General features: G+C 38.6%; 1 protein-coding gene across 1 annotated transcript in view; it reads left to right on the top strand.

The window, feature by feature from the left end:
* EPRS1 (glutamyl-prolyl-tRNA synthetase 1) overlaps positions 1 to 22,257 on the top strand; it is a 65,159-nt gene that overhangs the window by 18,965 nt on the left and 23,937 nt on the right. The window contains exons 10-18 of the mRNA XM_069545374.1: positions 482 to 715; positions 1,597 to 1,681; positions 2,129 to 2,188; positions 6,854 to 6,964; positions 10,266 to 10,402; positions 11,409 to 11,616; positions 12,062 to 12,174; positions 13,515 to 13,632; positions 14,645 to 15,001. Of these exons, the coding sequence (XP_069401475.1) occupies positions 482 to 715; positions 1,597 to 1,681; positions 2,129 to 2,188; positions 6,854 to 6,964; positions 10,266 to 10,402; positions 11,409 to 11,616; positions 12,062 to 12,174; positions 13,515 to 13,632; positions 14,645 to 15,001 (1,423 nt within the window). The remainder of the gene's footprint in view (positions 1 to 481; positions 716 to 1,596; positions 1,682 to 2,128; positions 2,189 to 6,853; positions 6,965 to 10,265; positions 10,403 to 11,408; positions 11,617 to 12,061; positions 12,175 to 13,514; positions 13,633 to 14,644; positions 15,002 to 22,257) is intronic.

Raw genomic sequence — 22,257 nt, 5'->3', positions numbered from 1 at the left:
TACAACTGTTCCATTTCAAGTGGAATTACCTACTGATTTTCTTCTCTTTTACTTTGTCAGAGAAGGAAAAACACTGTTCTTGAATGCATTTTTAATTGTGAAGGTATTAAAGCTAGAGATTTACTTGTGTGGAATTTATTTAAGATACTGAAAAACTCAATTTCCTCAAATTATTACTTTCCTTCCATGGTATACATTGGCTATTACAGAAGTATGATTATAGAATTCACTGCAGCAATATCCAATTATTTTATAAATTGCAAATTAGCCTTTTTGTTTGTTTGAATGTTGAGTAACTGATTGATTGTCCTGAACATCTGATAAAATATTTTGATGTACTTTGAGTATTATGACTCATAACACCTGTTGTTTTAAGAAACTCTTATTTCGTAAAGAATTATATTTTAGTATTGTTGCTTATAATGTCTAAGATGAAAAGGGTAAAATTCTTTACTGATTTTCAAAAATACTCTTTTTCTAGTGTTTATCCGACATATGATTTTGCCTGCCCCATAGTTGACAGCATTGAAGGTGTTACACACGCCCTGAGAACAACAGAATACCATGACAGAGATGAACAGTTCTACTGGATTATTGAGGCATTGGGCATAAGAAAACCATTTATTTGGGAATACAGTCGGCTGAATCTCAACAACACAGTGCTGTCCAAAAGAAAACTCACGTGGTTTGTCAATGAAGGACTAGTAGATGGATGGTATGTTTGCTGTTATCTAGAATTGAGAGGAAGTAAAACTAATTTTAAACTGCTTAGAGGTTTGGGGAGGATGAATGGGAGGGGTTGAAATGGGTATGCCTGTTGGGTTTCTGGTCCTTCTCTTTCTTTTATCCAGTTTCTCAGGTATTCCCTTTTGTTTTAATGCTGCAAACATGGAGTGCCCATGTTTGGGACTAGAAAAAGTTTGAAAATCTCTGAATGAAATCTGTTCAGTTGCGTCACCATACTTAAAAGCCTAAGAATATTTTTTTAACCTGAATTAACTAGAATGTGTGTATTTTTGTTAGCATCATGTAATAGTGACACATACTAAGTATGTATTGAATAATGTGTAATTTTAGATAATTACTCTGGAGCAGAATTTGATAAAGGGCAAGTTTACCTTGGGCCCCATACAAAGGGTGTTATTGCAAATGTAACTGAAAATTGCAAATCTCTACAGAATATTAATTAACCAACATATATCTTTTTTACAACCCAGAAGACTTTATAAAGTGCGTTTGGACATGAATGCCAGAATAACCGTCTCTTATCTGTGTCTCATGGTCATATGTAGAATAGAGACCTTGAATGTTTGTTAAATGAAAAGCAAATGAGAATGTTGTAGTGCTTGGGTTTTCTGTATTTGAAGATGTCCCCTCTGTGTCTTTTTTTCAAATGTACTTTTACTGTTTGCAGTAGTACATTTATTTTACTTAGTAATAATTGACTAGTAATTAGTATTCTGCCTAATTACTGTAACCAGCTGTTAGTTCAGATCCTTAAGAAACTGACTATAATATTCAGAAAGGTATTTTGTACTCTCTGTACCTACATGTTGGAAACATCTCCTGGGTTCTTAAAGCTTGCCTGTTTCCCAGGGATGACCCACGGTTTCCTACAGTTCGTGGTGTGCTGAGAAGAGGGATGACGGTCGAAGGACTAAAACAGTTTATTGCTGCTCAGGTGAGTTACGGTTTCTTTTCCAGCTTCTCAGTTTGGACTTTGAAAAGGATTTAATATCCTTTTGGTCTTTATTTCTGTTGTTCTTTCTACTCCTTGCTTGTTCCTTGCAATGCAAGAGCAGAGTGTTTTTGAAAAAAATAAAATAAACCCCAATAATAGTGGAAAATTGAGAATGTCCTAAACTCCTATGCTAGGGTTGGACAGAGGCAGCTGTGGTGTTTCTACCCAGTGAAGTGTATGACTGTTGACGCTTAACTGTTCAGGGTAACCAGATTGGTTGTACACACTTAACTGTTCAGGGTAACCAGATTGGTTTGTACACACTTCCACTTCCAGTGGAAGTAAACTTGTGATTATTGATTGGGTTTATTTTCTAGCTTGCTTAACATAAAATATTCTAGTTCATACTTCTTTCCCTTGAAGCCATTTTTTAAATTGTTTTTCTAGGGTTCTTCACGTTCAGTTGTGAACATGGAATGGGACAAAATTTGGGCATTTAACAAAAAGGTACATGTTTTGACTCTTGGTCCTCTTTTCTCTTGTCTAACTGCTAAGTAATAGAATATACGTAGAATTCATTAGTGTGCTCATAGTAGTGAAAACTTTGTGAAGAATAGTGTAATTTTGCAGATTTTCAGGAAAATGGAATGTTTTTACTTTTTAAACATGTAACGTGCATTAAGCTGATAAACTATACCAAACAAGTAACAATGATCAAAACAGACAAACTTGGAGTATTAGGGAATGGTAATAGCTTTTTCCTTGAATCTTTTTTGAACACTTTGCATTTCATTTTTCTGCTTTCAAGCTGCGAGCTCTCTGTAAGAAGGTATTACTTAATGCTTTTATTTGGCTTACTTATTTAGCACATAGCTTTTAGCATATTACATGTTATAACTTGAGATGTTATACAGCTTTGAAGCACAATCACATTTATATAAGGGACTTGCTTATACAAACCCACTGAAAATGCATTATTCCTAGATTAAAATAACATGTCCTCTAGTTTTCTTAGTGGCAAAGGGAAGACTTGGCTAACTCCATTCACCTATTCCCTTGTGTACTTAGAGGACATAGTTTTAAAGTTACATGTTTCGTTGAATTATATCAGAGGTTCGTTAATTATAATTCCTGTGTATTATTGAATCTAGCTTTAAGAAAAAAACTGTCTTGAATAAAAGTCAAATGAGGAATACTGCATATTGACCTTGTTAATTGGAAGCAGATGCTTAGACACTATAATAAGGCAAATCATTAAAGTGCCATGTTTTAAACTATGGTTTCTGTGATTGTGTTCTGTAAATTCTCTTTTTTCCTTTTTAATTTGTATTGCTGCTTGATTGTGCTGATGCCTTGCTTCAAAAAATAGATGCTTGTCTCGCATGTGTCTTGAATTTATTTTATTTAGTCTTTTGTGTTTAGTCAGTTTTTGTATACATAAGGGAATTATTAATTGGTTCTCTCTGTTGCTGCAGTTACTAATAAATGCACGCAAAATTAACAGGCAAAGTTAACATTGGTATTTGTTACATTAATAACCCATGTACACTTGGGTTCAAATATGAGAAATACATTTCACTACAGGCCAGTAATTCTGCAGGGTCTGTTACGTGAACACCATATTCCCCTATCTTTCCTTCCATTTTCTTTCCTTAGATAAATCACATTCAGCTCTTTCAGACAGTTTTTTTGGGTATTAATTGCCCAGATCTCTAAATGACGTGTGTGTTGCTACTTCTTGATTTTTGTTTGTTTGTTTGTTTTAGGCATCATCACAATGGAAGATGAGAATTTAGGTGGTCTGCTTTTTCTCATAACTTGTTGGCTTTCTTGTGGCTAATCGTTTCATTTTGTTTCCCTCATTTATTTCATTTCTCATTCTGTCTTCGACTCTGCACAAGCTGTCTAAATTTTCTACCAGCATGTTCACACGCCTCAGGTATCTTTTCACTCTGGAGACTTCTCTGCCAGGGCCTTCGGGGCTGCACACATCTGATCCAGATGAGAGAACCGCTAACTTCTGAAGCCCCGCCGTCTTCACAGGTTGTCCTTCCTCCTCATCCCGGAAATTCCCTGTGCGTCTGTTCTGAGCTGGGTCACCTGGTTCATGGGTCTTCCTTTTCTTCTTCTTGCCTTTTTGCTTTGCTGTACTGTATCCTCTGTACCTCCCTGTGAAGGGGAGCGTGGGATGAGGATTGTTGAGACGGTGTACAGGAGCAGCTTCTTCGCTTTGAAATTTCACAGGGATGCGCCTGGGCTGGGTCTGTTTTCACTCCTGTGCATTGGAAGAACATGTGGCTTCCAGACTGAAAACTCATTCCTTCAGTTCTGGGAAAGTTTCTTGAAGTCTGTTTTTTTTTTTTTTCTCTACTGTTTTGTCTGTCTTCTCTCTGAAATGTTTCTTGAGCACATGTTGGGCCTCTTGGACTATTTCTCTAGTTTCTTTTTTCTCTTATTTTCCATCTCATCTTTTGGCTGTCCTTTCTGGTAGATGTACTCAGCCCTGTCTTATCAGCTTCTGTTGAGGTTTTCATTCATGCTCTCTTGTTTCCAAGATTTCTCTTGTGCTCTGAATTTTCAGAATAACTTCCTGTTCCTATTTCATGGTTGTAATATTATCAAATGGCATTTGTTTCTCATGTAACATCTCTTTCCTCCAGGTTGTTTATTTTGGTTTTTCTTTGATAATAAAGGGATTTCTCAGATACCTGGCTGGTGAGCCTTGGTTATCTGCTCATCTTTAACACATTGACCGAGAGAAGCCCTGAGAGAAGACTAGGCTTGTCAGCTGTACCCCTCTGTAAGGTAGTCTGGTGGGGCCAATTAGTTGAAAAGCCTCCATTCAGTAACTTTCTATCTTATCTCTTGGACTAGGCAGTTTTTCCAGAAGAACTTCTTTAAGCTGCCAGAAGTGTGAAGGCCTGACTGCCGGGGTTTTGGAGCTGACCAGGGGAAGACTCGGGCCTTGATACCTAATATCACACCTTTTCTTAATACCCTGGTCTTAGTGCAGAAGCTTCAACTTCAGAGGAAGAGACTCTGGACTCTTTGGAGTAATTTGAAACCACTGATCCAGAGATTTTGAGAATTGTGTACAATTTCAGACTGAAAAAAACTCAAAATTTTTTTATTTTTGACCATGCTGTGTGACATACAGGATCTTAGTCTCCCACCCAGGGATAGAACCTGTCTGCCCTGCATTGGGAGCATAGAGTCCAACATAACCACTGGACTGCCAGGGAACTCCCAAGACTTTAAAATCTTCTAGTCAAGACATCTCAAACTTGTCTGATCCTAACCATCCTGTGGAATGCTTGTTTAAAAATAGATTTCTAGACTTCAAATAATTAGAATCATAGTCCTTCAGGGTTAAGTAGCCTAAAAATCTCTGCCAGCAGGCTTTCTTGGTTGCTCAGTGGTAAAGAATCCGCCTGCCAATGCAGGAGACACGGGTTTGATCCCTGGTCTGGGAAGATCCCACACATGTGGAGCAGCCAAGCTCCTGCGCCACAACTATTGAGGCCCTGCTCTAGAGGCTGAGATCAACCACTGAAGCCTGCACGCCCCAGAGCCCGTGCCCAGCAAGAAGAGAAGCCGCTACAGTGGGAAGCCCATGCACCGCAGCTAGAGAGCAGCCCCCGCTCGCTGCAACTAGAGAAAAAGCCCGTGCAGCAACGAAGACCCGGCACAGCCAGTGACTAAATAAATAAAATTTTAAAAAAGCTGTGCTGGCCAGTGCCCTAAGTGGGCGTTGTTAGTCAAGTGTGAGAAGCTGTCTTCTGCTCTCTTTGTCAGCTGAGGGAACTGAACTGAAGTAAGTTTCTCAGGTTGGGTCAGCTAGGTTTAACATCTTTAAGAGGAGAAACTGAATCTTACTGGCATAAATAACTAAACTGAGTAGTCACGAATTAAATCTGTGATCATTCTAACCAAGTAGACGCTGAGGGAAGGAACCTCTTAACCAACAAGGATGACTTTAAAACCTCAGGGAAGGACAGGATGAAACAGTAAGTTTAGAAGGAGGCTGACGCTGATTTAGTACTGGCATGAAATGTTAATATAAGCAGGTAAGGAGTAGCAATCAAGGTGAAGTTAGATGGCTTTTCAAACTTTTCTTTCTGACCCTCTGCACGTGGTTTCTTCTCTGAGTACATCAGAGTTTTACAGGGAAGCAGAAAAATGCTGTCAAAGCAATCAACAACAGCATAATACCAGCCAAACAATAGCAACAACAAAAACCCCAATATAAACCCAAACAAACAGAACCAGGTTTAATTAGCCATACCACTATTTCCTGCATCCTTCTAATGGGAAGAAAGTGATTTTTATTACTTTACTTATCTGTTTGACTTGTCATGTGCTTCTGTCTACATTTTTCTTGCAAATGCTTTATCTAAATACTGCTGTTGTGATTGGTCATCATGGATAATTTTAAATTGAATAGAGAAGTGAGAAAAATATATCAGATCCAGAAAGGGATGCTGCTTCTGTTTTGGTGGTAGAGGAAGCTAGAATGTAATGGTTACCACCATTCATTCATTTCACCTGTAAATACGTATCCATTTCATGTATGTTCCAGGCCCTTGCTAGGTACTGGGAACACAGTGGTCCCTATATATGTGTGTATGTGTATATATATAGCATGCAGACCAGGAGAAATATCACGTTTACTTTTAATCTATATAATTGCCTTATTATAGTGACCTAACGCTATTTGCTTCTGGTGGTGGGATGTCGCCTAACACTGCTGATAGAAAATATCTCTATTCCTTCACAACAGTCTTCCCTAACAGTACAAAATGGAGTATCACATTTACCTGTAGGATTGCTATATCACCCCACAGAATAATTTTGCTTTCAAATACCAGAGTTAAAAAATTATTTTCAAAATATCTCTTCTCATATTATGCTTTATCTATTGGTTTCTTTTCACTTGTTGGTAGCTTTTCTTGGAGAGGAACTCTAAATCCTTCAGGTAGTCTTTGCTTATGATTATTTTTTTTTCCCTACTTGACAGCTTAAACATTAGATAACAGTTGGCAGGTAAACCAAAAATTAGTAAATGCAGTAACAAAGAATACCAGTTAGTAGTTCTGTGCTATTACTTATTTTATTGATGAAGTTTTAAAAAAATGTGTGACTTGTTTTCACACAAGGATGCCTTTGTTGCAGGTTATTGACCCAGTGGCTCCACGATACGTTGCATTACTGAAGAAAGAGGTGGTCCCAGTGAACGTCCCCGAGGCCCAGGAGGAGATGAAGGAAGTCGCCAAACACCCGAAGGTCTCCCTGCAGTCTTACCAGTGATGTCCTGTCTGTTAAAAAAGGAGCAGGATAATCACAGGGAAAATGTGCTGAGGTGGCAGTAGCATGACTTGGGGATAATTTCTATCCAGCATCATTTGTCAGGATGTCACACTAATTTTTAAGTTTTTAAAAATTTTTTATACAATTTTTAAAGATTGCTTTCTATTTATGGGCTTCCCTGGTGTCTCAGATGGTAAAAGAAATCTGCCTGCAGTGCAGGAGACCTGAGTTCGATCTTTGGGTTGGGATGATCCCCTGGAGAAGGGAATGGCTACCCACTCCAGTATTCTTGCCTAGAGAATCCCCATGGACAGAGGAGCCTGGTGGGCTATAGTCCATAGGGTCGCAAAGAGTCAGACACGACTGAGTGACTAACACTTTTTTGTTTACACTTACTACATAGTGGCTGTATTCCCCATGTTGTACATCCTTGAGCTTCTCCTACACCTGTTAGTTTGTAAGTTTGTATCTTTCACTCCCTCACCCCTGGATTGTCCTGCCCCCGACCTGTTCTCCACTGGTAACCACTGGTTTGCTGTCTATGTCTGTGAGTCTGCTTTTTTTGTTGTTGTTGTTATATTCACTAGTTTGTTTTGTTTTTTAGATTCCCCGTAGAAGTGATATCGCACAGTATATCCCTTTATTTTACTGTGTTTTTATCTGACTTACTTTGCTTAGCGTCATGCCCCTCATGTCCTTCCGTGTTGCTGCAGATGACAAAATCTTTTCTTTTTTATGACCGTATAGTATTCCTGTGTGTGTGTGCGTGTACATGTACACACCACATTTTCTTATCCATTCATCTGTTGATGGGCATTTAGGTTGCTTCCATATCTCTGCAATTGTAAGTAATGCTGCTGTGCACATTGGAGTTCATGTATCTTTTTGAGTTTGTGTTTTGGGTTTCTTTGGATATACCCAGGAGTGGAATTGCTGCATCATATGGTAGTTCTACGCTTAGTTTTTTGAGAACCTTCCATACTGTTTTCCACAGTGGCCGTACCGACTTACATTCCCCTCAGCAGTGTGCAGGGGTCTCTTTCTCCACATACTCGCCAACAGTTGCTATTTGTGTTCTCTTTTTGATGATGGGCATTCTCAAAGGTGTAAGGTGATATCTCATTGCGGTTTTAATTTGTATTTCCCTGATGATTAGTGATATTGAGCATCTTTTCATATACCTGTTGGCCATTTGCATTTTCTCTTTGGCACAACATCTGTTTGCTGCTTCTGTCCATTTTTAAATTGGCGTTTTTGTTTTCTTGATGTTGGACTGTATGGGCTATTTAAGAATTTGACACTAAGTGAAAAGTAAATAATTTTGTGGATTTCTTACTGAGGAAGTTTATTCTCGTAGTATTGTTAATACTGTCCACTGAAGCGACTTAGCAGCAGCAGCAGCACATCATGCAGAACTGTTACACTCAGTTGGTGCCTATTTTTTATTTTGTAGAAATAGCACATTAGCATATAATAAGAATTTATTTCTTCCTGGAGATCTTACATAATCCCTGCTCTTATCTCTGTGTGAAAGCTGAGATACATTTTTTATTAACTGGGTTGCTCACTGTTGCCTTTGCCTTTAAGCCAAAACATTTGACCTAGTAGTATTGAATCAGAGCTGTGTCCACAGTCTATCAATCACACAGCCATTGGCTCTGATTTTGAAAATATCAGTGAAGTGAAAATGATACCTATTTGTCTAAATTGTGACTATAAATCTAAATACAAGTAGCATACAGTTTCTCTTAGTTAAGCCCTGGTCGTTGTCTCACGTGGTCATGACTGCTAGGTTGATAATCTTGAAGCAAAAATAGATACTTTGGTTCCAGTTTTGTGAGTTGTCTGTAAATATCCTTGTTGTATAATGAAGCTTATATCCATAGACTAACTCAGTTGTATACTAATCCTCTCATAACTATGTTATGCTCATAGACTAACTCACATACTGATAGTATGCTTCATTGTTGCTGTCTAGTTGCTCAGTTGTGTCCAGTTCTTTGGGATCTCAGGGACTGTGGCCGGCCAGGCTCCTCTGTCCATGGGATTTCCCAGGCGAGAATATTGGAGTGGGTTGCCATTTCCTTCTCCAGGGAATATGCTTCATGAAGAGCTATAAATGTCCTGAGTTGTAGCTTTATGATTGCCTTTCTCCGTATGACATTAGCTTCTTTTAATTTTGAAGACTTTGTTTAATGATACGCCTAATGAGATTTGGGGAATGTCTGTCTCTCTGTGTGTGATTGATTAATTTGGCTTTACCTTTGCCTTTGTTTTTATCTGATTGGTTCAACCAGGTGAATGGTGGTTCCTGATATGTGATATCACCCACTACAGTTAGCTTAAATGTGAAGCTAACTTAATGTGTTAAAATTGAAATAGTGGTAATAAAGCTTTTAAGGGTGCTTGTTTGTTAAAATGATAGTTATAGTCAGATAGCTTAGTTAATAGTTAAAGAATCTGTAATAATAAAGAATAGGTAACAGTTAAGTAATTGATTAGGAAGCACTGATGACTGTACCACCCAGTTTGACCTGTGGAATTTTCATTATAATTTTCCTCACAAAATGTTCTATATTTAGCCTGTCAGTATTCTGTTCTGAGCCCAGCATAGCATAAGTTGTTGCAGCATACTTATTTTCCTCAAGGGCATTGGTTCATTCAATGAACAGTTATTAAATACTGGTTATTTAAGATTTATTCGAAGGATCTTCTTATACTTTTTTCTTTTGATTTTGTTCAAACAAGAATCTGAAATTTAACCAATGTAGCATTCTTCTTCTTCCGCATGTCTCTTTTCTTCATATAATACATACTGAAATGGCAGAAAGTTTCTTTCTTACATGTATACTGCTGTCCTTAAAATTTGTCTCTAAAACGTGAAACATCTGTTGTTTCCTGCTAGGATGACATCTGTTCTTATAATGTTCTATAGCCACTGATGAGAAATGACTTTATTTTCCCCTTTGCTGCAAAAGCAGTGAGATTTTGAGTCTAGCTGAGCAGATTCTGGTTGGAGGGACACAGAAAAGTACAGCTTCAGCCCTAAAAACAAAGAATGAGTGTTTTAGGCTGGAAGTAATCTTGGGGCAGACCACCTCATCTGACTCGATTACATTATTGTGCAGGCATCTCCCAGGGTCAATTAACTGGGAATCAGATTGATATAGAGGACTTCTCTTTGTGTGAAGGAATAAAATGAATACATATAAATTTGCATACTGAGTTCAATAGTTAAATGTTGCAACCAACACACTCTCTTTTTTTTATCAATCAGAATCCTGATGTTGGCTTGAAGCCTGTGTGGTATAGTTCTAAAGTTTTCATCGAAGGTGCTGATGCAGAGACATTGTCAGAGGGTGAGATGGTTACATTTATAAACTGGGGCAACATCAACATTACTAAAATACACAAGTAAGAACTTTTTGTTTGTTTTCAAATAAATATGGGAGAGAAGTCTGTGATGTTTATTGATTTATTGAAAATTACCTAATTCAGACCGATTTCATGATGCTGGCTATTAAATCTCCCCATGCATAGATACTGCAAATTCTGGACACACTAAATTTTTTCCCCCATGTATGTTTCAGTTATGTTTATAGAATATTAGAATATTAAGGTGTCTTTTGCTTGTGATGTTGGAAATGACTACCGTGCTTAGTCACTCAGTTGTGTCCAGTTCTTTGCAGCTCTGTAGACTGTAGCCCACCAGGCTTCTCTGTCTGTGGGGATTCTCCAAGCAAGAATATTGGAGTGGGTTGCCATGCTCTCCTCCAGGGGATCTTACCAACCCAGGGATCAAACCCAGGTCTCCTGAATTGCAGGCAGATTCTTTACCATCTGAGCTGCCAGGAAAGCCTGAAAATGACTACATGTAGATATAAAAAATAGTTCTACTATTTAGGGCCCCCCTTTTATTATCTAATTCTCAGTATACAGTTGCATGATGGGAGAGATCCTTGGGAATGTATATATAGCATTCTTTATCCTAAAATCTACTTTAAATTTAATTAGCTTGCCAGTTATTATAGTGGGACATAGTATGTTAAGATTAATTTAGTAGACTCTGAAATCTCAGTTGTCCCATCATTACATATATTTTGAGTAATTGCTAAATGTTTTGAAAACAGTATTTTGGCTTTTTTAATGCTTACTTCAGGTGACTTTAAGATTCATAAACATGTTCATGTTCTTTATTGGATGTATGTGGGTCTGGCATATACTACTATTTTGATAGTAGGGCTTATACTTTATTCATCTCTTAACTAGTTCATGTCTGGTACCTACCAGAAACTCAGAAAGTGTTTGATTGAAATTTTTCCAAAGAAAATTCCTTATTTATTACAGGCACAGAACAAAATAATGCCCTTATGACAGTGAAGGTTTGTTTTCTGAAACTACTTTTCAATCTTATTTTTAGAAATGCAGAAGGCAAAATTGTATCTCTTGACGCAAAATTGAATTTAGAGAACAAAGACTACAAGAAAACCACTAAGATCACTTGGCTTGCAGAGACGGAACACGCGCTTCCTGTCCCAGCAATCTGTGTCACGTACGAGCACTTGATCACGAAGCCCGTGCTGGGAAAAGATGAGGACTTTAAGCAGTATGTCAACAAAAACAGTAAGGTAGCCTCCTAAAAGAAACCCTATTTCATCTCCCTCTGTGTTAACTTTTCTTTAGAATTTAAAAATATATATATATTTATTTATTTATTTTTGGCTCTCCTTTGTCTTCATTGCTGGGAGGGCTTTTCTCTAGTTGCAGTGAGTGTGAGTGGGGGCTACTCTGTAGTCGCGGTACGTGGGCTTCTCATTGTGGTGGCTTCTCTTGTTGTGGAGCATGGGCCCTGGGGCACACAAGCTTCAGTAGTTGCGGCTCCCAGGCTCTAGACTCAGTGGTTGTGGTACGTGGACTTAGTTGCTCCAGGGCGTGTGTAATCTTCTGGACCAATTATTGCTCTTGTGTCTGCTGCATTGGCAGGCAGGTTCTTATCCACTGTACCACCAGGAAAAAGCCCAGTGCTCTGATAATTTTAAGACCGTGTATTTTGGCCTAATATCATCTTTACAGCATGAAGAACTAATGCTGGGGGATCCCTGCCTTAAGGATTTGAAAAAAGGAGACATTATACAACTCCAGAGAAGAGGCTTCTTCATATGTGATCAACCTTATGAACCCGTTAGGTAAATCAGTGTAACCAGACATTTAAATGAAAATGCTTTAAGTTCTCAGAGTAAATAATATTTCAGAAGTTGAAGTGCCACTAAAATAATGTACCTGACATTATTCTCTGTTCCTGTTTCATCTGTTACTCTGTATTTTTTTTTCACTTTATTGTAACAAGTGTTAACATTGAAATAGCATAATATTAACAACTTTTACTTCTAAAACGAAACCATCTTATAATACATCTTCATGTGGTCCAAGTAAAAAGAAAAAATTTCAATGTTATCTTTAGATTAAATTATAGCTTAACTATCTTTTCTTTATTGTGTATTTTGATTAGGTATATTGTAAAATATAAATAGTGCAACAGGGCCCAGAGGAGTGGGAGACTGGAAAGTGATAAATGCAGAAGGCAAAATTGTTTCTTTTTAGGGTGATGTAAACGTTGTAAAATTAGATAGTAGTGATGGGTTGCACATATGTAGCCATTGAATTGTATATTTTCAAAGGGTGGATTTTTTGGTATGTGAATTATATCTCGGTAGGGCCATATTAATGGCAACCCACTCCAGTATTCTTGCCTGGAGAATGCCATGGACAGAGGAGCCTGGTAGGCTACAGTCCATGGCGTCGCTAAGAGTCAGACACGACTGAGCGACTTCACTTTCACGCATTGGAGAAGGAAATGGCAACCCACTCCAGTGTTCTTGCCTAGAGAATCCCAGGGCCAAAGTAGCCTGGTGGGTTGCTGTTCATGGGGTCGCACAGAGTCGGACAGGACTGAAGCAACTTAGCAGCAGCAGCAAGGCCGTATTAAAATATACTGAAGAGATATATAGGATTCTCTTGTTATCAAATTCTCTTATTTTTACTCTGTGGCATTTACTATAAAATTTGAATTTTTTTTTTTTTGCACAGGGATAGTTTTAGGGGTGGTGGATTCTGCTAATTACTGTACCCTTTAGAATTGAGAAATTCTAATAAAATAAATGTTTTATAGAAATTTTTCTGCTTATAAGCAGATTAGTTGTGGTACGTGGATGCATTTCCTTTAAATCAAGAGTGAGACATGAATATCCACTAATGCCATTTCTGGTGGCCAAAGTAGATATACCTTTGTCCTGCACTTATTTAGCAGGTTTATATCCATGAAAGTTCATAAATTGAAAGTTTATGATTAGCACTGTCAATTTTTATTTATATATTTGTTTTAAAACTACTCCGAAGAAACTCTGATGTGAGTAACAGAATGGACTATCTACTTATACTTTGAAAAGCATTAACAGTGCCATTGAATTAATGCAGGAATTCAGTTGCTGTTCAGATAAACTTTTTTGTCCCTTCATTTTCTTTTCAGTCCATATAGCTGCATAGAAGCCCCATGCATTCTGATATACATTCCTGATGGACATACGAAGGAAATGCCAACATCTGGGTCAAAGGAGAAGACCAAAGTAGAAACAACAAAGAATGAGGCAAGTAACTGACTTCTATGGATATGTGTCTAATCAGTGATCTTTCTGTCCTAGGATTTAGACTTTATTTCTTTTTCTTTGCTTTTAAATAAAGTCTTTAATATATATATAATATGAATATAGAAAAGTATGCAAATTATAAATGTCAATCTTTTAAAAAAGTAAAAGCCTTAAGTGTTAATAACTAATTCAGGGTTGCACTGCTAGTATGTTGGTACTGGCAGTGGTTTATTCTCAGATTTGTTGGGTGTGTTATAATTTCTTGGGCTTCCTTGATACCTCAGTTGGTAAAGAATCTGCCTGCAATGCAGGAGACCCCGGTTTGATTCCTGGGTTGGGAAGATCTGCTGGAGAAGGGATGGGCTACCCACTCCAATATTCTTGGGCTTCCCTTGTGGCTCAGCTGGTAAAGAATCTGCCTACAAGGCGGGAGATTTGGGTTCAATCCCTGGGTTGGGAAGATCCCCTGGAGAAGGTTACGGCTACCCACTCCAGTATTCTGGTCTGGAGAATTCCACAGACTGTGTAGTCCACGGGGTTGCAAAGAGTCAGACATGACTGAATGACTTTCACTTTCACTTTCTCATTTCTTTAAATAGTCTCCTAATGGTAAAGATTTAGCTTCAGGTTTTTACTATGATAAAAAGCACTTCATGAATATCTGTGTACCTCTACCTTTGTTTATTCCTGTTACTTTTTATTAGGATACTTTTTTTTGTTTTTTTAAGGAATAAGGTTGTTCATTTGAACTTTAAGAAAAAAAGTTTTTTGACTGCGTCACGTGGCTTGCAGGATCTAAGTACCCTCATCAGGGATTGAATTCAAGTCCCCTGCAGTGGAAGCACAGAGTCCTAACCACTGGACCACCAGGGATTTCCCTAAACTTTTTAAAGAGATTAGCATTTTAAAATTTTGTGTTTATCTTAAAATATTATAAAATAGTTGATAAAATTTTGTGTAAAGCTATTTAACACAAATTAATAATTTTATTTTTGGTTTTCTGCGTCTGTAGGCATCTACACCTCTCAAGACAAGATCGGCTCCTTCTTTGAGTACTTGTGCTACATCTGAGGATTCCTTGGTCCTTTACAACAGAGTTGCTGCCCAAGGGGACGTGGTTCGTGAATTAAAAGCCAAGAAAGCCACAAAGGAAGATATAGATGCAGCTGTAAAACAGCTTTTGGCTTTGAAGGCTGAATATAAGGAGAAAACTGGCCAGGAATATAAGCCTGGAAATCCTCCCGCTGCAGCAGGACAGAATGTTTCTTCTAAATCATCATCAAATATTGTGGAAAGTAAATCTCTGTATGATGAAGTTGCCGCACAAGGAGAAGTGGTCCGTAAACTGAAAGCCGAGAAAGCCCCTAAGGTCAGTATCCTGGAAGGAGTTTAGACATGTTGTTGGTAACCTCATGAGGTCCAGCAATCTGGCCAGTCCCATTTTCTCATAAGACGTGTTGTCTGTAGACTGTCTGATTCAGTATTTTGATGTAACAGTCAACATTTACTGATGCATGCTTGTGCCAGGCTCTGGAAATACTGATGAGACACAGCTGACCATCTAGAGGGGGAGAGGGGCTGAGGAAGAACCGTATGCAGGCTATAATCCTGGGTGATATATGTAAATTGCTCTCAGAAGTGTCTGTGGCTGTAAGTGGCAGGGAAGGAAGAAACAGAAAGAATATTGAAACCAGTCCTGAAGTAGAAGAAGCCCTTTAAGATGAATGACTTTCAGAGGAGGTACTGAAAGTCCAGCTCTGTGGTTCTCAAACTTTATTGTACATCAGAATTATTGGAGAGCTCGATCAGAAACAGGTTGCTGGGTTCCACCTCTTGAGTGTCAGCTCCAGTAAGTCCAGAGTGTGCAGAGGTTGTGCATTTGTAAAAAGTTGTCCAGGTGATATTGATGCCGCTGTCCTAGGACTGGATATAGAAGATAGCACAAGCAAAAGTTCAGGGTGCATGCAGGGAATAAAGAATTGTCTGTCGGTGACTATTTCAGATTTTTTGTAGGGGAGCCCTCAAGTGATACCACGTTTTGACTGAAGTATACATTTCATTGGGCTTCCCTGGTGGCTTAGTAATTAAGAATCCACTTGCTGATGCAGGAGACATGAATTCGATCCCTGGGTCAGGAAGATCCCCTGGAGAAGAAAATTGCAACCCATTCCAGTATTCTTGCCTGGGAAATCCCATGGACAAAGAAAGGAGCCTGGCAGGCTACAGTCAGGACTTGGAAAAGAGTTGGACACCACTGAGCGACTAAATAACAGCAATACATTTCATTTCATTTCAATAATATCTTTAGGCAAAACGTTTAGCCAAGTGGGTGGTAGCACTGATTTTGGAACAGGATTGCTTGCTCAAAATAAGAGACAAAAGGAATGGCATCTGTGATAGAAAAATCATGTTTAATAATCAGGGTATGTAGTTTCTATACTCAGAAAGTAACAAGATCTAAAATATCAAGTTAACAGTACTGTAACTGGATAAGCTACCAAAAATTATAGAATGTGGGTTGTGGCATGAACATGGAGAGATGTGATGGACCACTGGGCCTGACTTACGTAACTGGAGATTTGTTCTAAAATCCTCCTGGGGATCTGTTGTCTCATCAGTGTCCTGGGCTTGGGTTGGAGAATGATTGAGTGACTTGTGATTGTAAATTCCTCACCTCATTAACGAGTTTTTCTGCTTCTGACTGGAGACTCTGTACCCTAAGAGTCTTCCATCTGTGGACCTCTGCCTTCTGGTGAGGAGAGAAAATGCTTTGGGGAGATCTTGGGACTTTGCTCCAGCAGTTATTATTGGTATTTTCCTGTCTCTCTCACTGTGAAGTATGAGAAAGTTTTTCTCTTTAATTAGCCTGTTGAAGCTCTGCAGAGCTGTGATGCGCTAAAACAGCTTTGCTTCAAGGAGTGAAGACTGATAGATGTATTGTTGGGGATATAAATCCTTGCTATTTCCTGTCTTGTGGTGAGGTTAGGAGCATTTTGTACTCTTCGTATATCTCATTTACTAAGCATGGTCCCCTTTCTAGATGTAATTTGAGGGGAAGGACTTTGATCTTTAAACTCCTTCATTCTTAGTAGAATACATTGATATCCTGGGCTGATTTTTAGTCAGCTGCTTGTATGTGGGGTAGTAACAACAGCACCAAGTATATTGAGTTGGCCTAAAAGTTCATTTGAGGTGGTCCATACCATCTGAATGAACTTTTTGGCCAACTCACTACTTAGAGTAGCAGCCAACTATGTCTCCCATCTTGTTGGGTTAATGGACAACATCCATTGAACAGCACTGTTATGAAAGCCAACCTGTGGGTCAAAAAATCACCTAAATTTCTTTGGAAATTGGGGAGGTACTTTGACTACATATTTTTTGATAATGGTAAGTGTGGTACTGCATCTTACTTCACTGTAGTTTGCATATTGAATGCCTACAGTGTACCATATCTGTTTCAAAATGTTACTTATATATCTATATTTTTTTCTCTAAATGCTGAAATAGTAAATTGCTCTTTTTCCTAGAGAACCAACTCAGTTACTAGGAATGGAAATTGCTAGTCTAGTCTCAGTTACTAGACTCCATTTGGAAAGGCGCACTCTGCACTGATGCTTTTTTTGCATTTAATCCTCACAACAACCTTGTCAAATAATACTCCTTTTTTTTATTTGTTGGTTTTAGTAGCCAATGAGAAACTGCTTCCTGCAGTGAACATAAAAGTAAAATGTGAACATACAAGTAACTTCATGAAGTTTGCGAAGCCTAGATTCCAAGTTACTTCCAGTTTACTTCAGTTCAGTTCAGTTCAGTCAGTCTCTCAGTCGTGTCCAACTCTTTGTGACTCCATGAATCGCAGCACGCCAGGCCTCCCTGTCCATCACCAACTCCCGGAGTTCACCCAGACTCAGGTCCATCGAGTCCGTGATGCCATCCAGCCATCTCATCCTCTGTCGTCCCCTTCTCCTGCCCCCAATCTCTCCCAGCATCAGAGTCTCTTCCAGTGAGTCGACTCTTCGCATGAGGTGGCCAAAGTATTGGAGTTTCAGCAGTTAGAGGCATTCTAAGCACCTGTGAGGGGTGGGGGTCATGGTTTTACTAGTTTGTTACTATTCATTAAGCAAGTTTATGCTGGTTTTACATTAATGATTTGTCTAAGCCTCTTAATCATCCATTTCCCACAGAAGTAGTTTCTCAACCACGTCATGTTACCACTCAAGTAAGGAAAGTGGTCGGCTGTGGCTGAGGTTTTTTTTTTTTTTTTTTTTAAGGGCTGAGGAAATAGAATCCACCTTTAATGAAAGGATGTGGCTGAGGTTTTATAGTTACAGGTTTCCATGAGAGTTTCTTTCTCTCTTTCTCCCACTCCCCTTTTCTGTTTCACGATCAGATTGGTGATTCTGTGTAAGAACCTTGAGGCATGAAGGCAGAGTATTAGCATAACGCGGGCAAAGAATAACAACCTTCACGTTCACCCTCAGTGCCCCTTCCAGTCTGCTTTGTGCTCCTCTCTGCTCTTCCGCCTGCCCAGGAGGCTTCTGTGTTAAAGTGGTAGATCGGGCAGATAGCGTGTGAGGTGAAATTCACGAATACGCCCAAGATTTCATAGCTCTGACTGCTGAGTTACTTTCATAGTTAAGGTCACTATTCAAATTTTACATATTAACTTGTAAAAGTTTTAAAGCCACAGGTCCAAAAAATAAAGTTTTGGTTTTGAACAGATTTCTCTGGTCTGAAATTTGAGTGAAACGTTTTGAACATTAAATAATACCTTATGGAAAAATTTGAACAAATCTTCTGGCCAACCCAATATTTTTTGAATTGGGAGTCAGGAACTGGTAAATCAAAGTTTTTATGGAACACTTGTGACACTTGAGGACAGGGCTAGCCAAGCTGACCTACACCTGTGTTTTGTGAGTGAAATGTCACTGGAACACAACCACACTTACTAGTTTACATATTTTGTCTATGGCCGTTTTTGTGTTGTAATTCCAGAGTTGCATAGTTGCAGCAACCTTGCAGAGCCTAAAATATTTACTGTTTGGCCCATGCCCTTTATTGAAAAAGTTTTCAGAACATCTATAGTTGAAGATTTTTTAAATTGGAGTAATAAATGGCAGCAAAATCAGATGATTACTACATTAAATACAAATAATAATTCACAGTACTTCTGTGACAGTCCAGTGGTTAAAAGACTTCACCGTCTAGTACAGGGTGTGTGGGTTTGATCCCTGGTCAGGGAGCTAAGATCTCACATGCTTCAGGGTCAAAAAACAGAGCATAAAAAACAAGCAAATTGTAAAAGATTCAATAAAGACCTACAAAATGGTCCACATAAAAAAAATTCTTAAAAATAGTTCATAATTGTCTGGTCATGTCAAACCTCGCCTATGTGGTGGGGGTGATGGCACCTTTCACTTCTGCAGTTGTAGCATTTTGATTCTCAGTACCTTGTATTTAAAAAGTATTTTTTAAACCTTTTTTTCCCACTGATCATTGAGGTGCTAAGGCTATTTTGAAAGGTTCTGTTCTTGCTAATTTTTGTTTTTGTTCTTACTATTTTAAAATTGGTTAACTTTTTATTAAAGTTCCCCCCTTTTCCCATGGGGAAATGTTTCCACAGTGGCTGCTGCAAAAATAGTTTGTATACGTCTCATGTGTTCCAGCCAACTGTGTTCTCATCCACTTTGTCCATTTTCAGTCATATTTTAATATCCTACTCTCAGGGTTGTTTTTACTTCCTCAAATTCCCATTTTAAACCTTTACTGAAGGTTTTTCAGTAGGCTGTTTTCGTTCTCATTTATTTGCATCAGCAATTATTTATTGAAAACTTTTTTTGTCTGTGTTGGCACATTAAGTAAGTTTAGAACAGTCTTTGTCCATTAAAGACTTAAAATCTATTAACAAGTGCTAATGCTGTTGTATAGTCGTGTACTGAGTAGTATCATCCAATTCTGCTTTGTAAATGCCTTTTAATACAGAAAATTAAAATATTAAAAGAAATTATTTTTTTCTCATTCTGTGAGACATATTCAGTAATAATCACAGATCTCTTTTAAAAAAGCAGTTTTTGTGGCTCATTAGCAGGATTCAGTTCAGTTCAGTTGCTCAGTTGTGTCCGACTCTTTGTGACCCCATGAACCACAGCACGGCAGGCCGCCCTGGCCATCACCAACTCCCAGAGTCCAGCCACACTCATGTCTATTGAGTCGATGGTACTATCCAACCATCTCATCCTCTGTCATCCCCTTCTCCTCCTGCCCTCAATCTTTCCTAGCATCAGGGTCTTTTCAAATGAATTAGCTCTTCACATCAGGTGGCCAAAGTATTGGAGTTTCAGCTTCAACATCAGTCCTTCCAATGAACACCCAAGACTAATCTCCTTTAGGATGGACTGGTTGGATCTCCTTGTAGTCCAAGGGACTCCCAAGAGCCTTCTCCAACACCACAGTTCAAAAGCATCAATTCTTCGGCACTCAGCTTTATAGTCCAACTCTCATATCCATACATGACTACTGGAAAATCATAGCCTTTACTAGATGGACCTTTGTTGGCAAAGTAATGTCTCTGCTGTTTAAAATGCTGTCTAGGTTGGTCATAGCTTTTCTTCCAAGGAGCAAGCTGCTTTTAATTTCAGGGCTGCAGTCACCATTTGCAGTGATTTTGGAGCCCAAAGAAATAAAGTCAGCCACTGTTTCCGCTGTTTCCCCGTCTATTTGCCATGAGTGATAGGACCAGATGCCATGATCTTAGTTTTCTGAATGTTGAGCTTTAAGCCAACTTTTTCAGTCTCCTCTTTTACTTTCATCAAGAGGCTCTTTAGTTCTTCACTTTCTGCCATTAGGATGGTGTCATATGCATATCTGAGGTTATTGAGATTTCTCCCAGCAATCTTGATTCCAGCTTGTGCTTCTTCCACCCCAGCGTTTCTCATGATGTACTCTGCATGTAAGTTCAATAAGCAGGGTGACAATATACAGCCTTGACGTACTCCTTTTCCTACTTGGAACCAGTCTGTTGTTCCATGTCCAGTTCTAACTTGCTTCCTGACCTGCATATAGGTTTCTCAAGAGGCAGGTCAGGTGGTCTGGTATTCCCATCTCTCTCAGAATTTTCCACAGTTTATTGTGATCCACACAGTCAAAGGCTTTGGCCTAGTCAATAAAGCAGAAATAGATGTTTTTCAGGAACTCTCTTGCTTTTTAGCAGGATTAAAATTACCTTTTAAATTTAGATCACTGTCTCATATTTTCTGTAATGTAATGCATACTATAGTGATTAAGATCAAAACTCTAGAACAGCAGTCCCCAGCCTTTTTAGTACCAGGGACTGGTTTCATGGAAGACAATTTTTCCATGGACTGGGGGGTGGGGGGGGGGTGGTTTCAAGATGATTCAAGCACATTACGTTTATTGTGCTCTTTATTATTATTACATCAGTTCCACCTCAAATTATCAGGCATTAGATTCTGGAGTTTGGGGATCCCTGTGTCTAGAATAAACCCTAGATTAAAATTCTCACTCTGCCACTTACTGTGTAACTTTGGGTATGGTCCCTAATCTTTCTAAACTTTTATTTTTATTTTTTTTATAGAGAATTAACTAAGATGGTCCATAAAAAGCACTTAGCATCATATCTGGTACAGAGTAAATAGGCCATAAAATGATGGTGACTTATGTTTTATGCGTCTAATCCCTTTCTCTCAAGAATCTTTGGTTACCTTCTAAATCATCAGAAAAGACTGCATAGCAAGTAGTATGATTTCACCCTGTTTTGAAAAATAATCTGAGTAGATTATTTAGATGGAGAAGGAAATGGCAACCCACTCCAGTGTTCTTGCCTGGAGAATCCCAGGGACGGGGGAGCCTGGTGGGCTGCCATCTATGGGGTTGCACAGAGTCAGACACGACTGAAGCGACTTAGCAGCAGCAGCAGATTATTTAGATATCTAGAATGTTCCATTTCCCAATTGGAGAAGTATATATAATTTTGGTCTTTTAGAATATTTCATTCAGTAATGAAGTGGTTTTCCCATACTAATTTTCTCCTTTGCCACACAAGGGTTTTTTCCTTTGTGAAGTGTGTGCCATCTGACTTTGAACTGTAGTCAATAACTGCTTGTGGTGTAAAATGGAACTTCTTTCAGATAGGTGTCTTTGTAGAAATAGCTGCAGGGGAAGTCCCTTAACTCTTTTTTCTATGTTCTTTCATTTAGCTGATGGAAGATTCTTTTTTTCTCAATTCTTATATGTCTGATTAACTCTCTGTCTCTTTTCTTAGACAGATAGATTTTGCTTTGAAAACACTTGCAGTTCTAAAGACGATATAAGCAAGAGACAGGTCAGAAATACAAATCAGACAACCAGCTCTTTGCAGTTTCTCCTTTTATCCTCCTCTGTGATACCTGCTGCGGCACTCTGACAGGCAGGAGAATTGTATCATAAATTGCGGCACTGTGACAGGCAGGAGAATTGTATCATAAATAGCTGGACAAGGAAATGTCATTTGCTATTTTGTTGATGCAATTCTTTGAAGATATATGGATTCTTCCTGCTTCCCTTTGACCCCATCTTAACATTCTTTCTGTTTCTCTTGGGTTCTTCTTAGCTATTTGGAGCATT

The sequence above is a fragment of the Ovis canadensis genome, chromosome 12 (genome assembly GCF_042477335.2).
Source record: "Ovis canadensis isolate MfBH-ARS-UI-01 breed Bighorn chromosome 12, ARS-UI_OviCan_v2, whole genome shotgun sequence".
In the NCBI taxonomy this organism is placed as follows: domain Eukaryota; kingdom Metazoa; phylum Chordata; class Mammalia; order Artiodactyla; family Bovidae; genus Ovis; species Ovis canadensis.
This window is presented reverse-complemented; position numbering and strand designations above follow the sequence as displayed.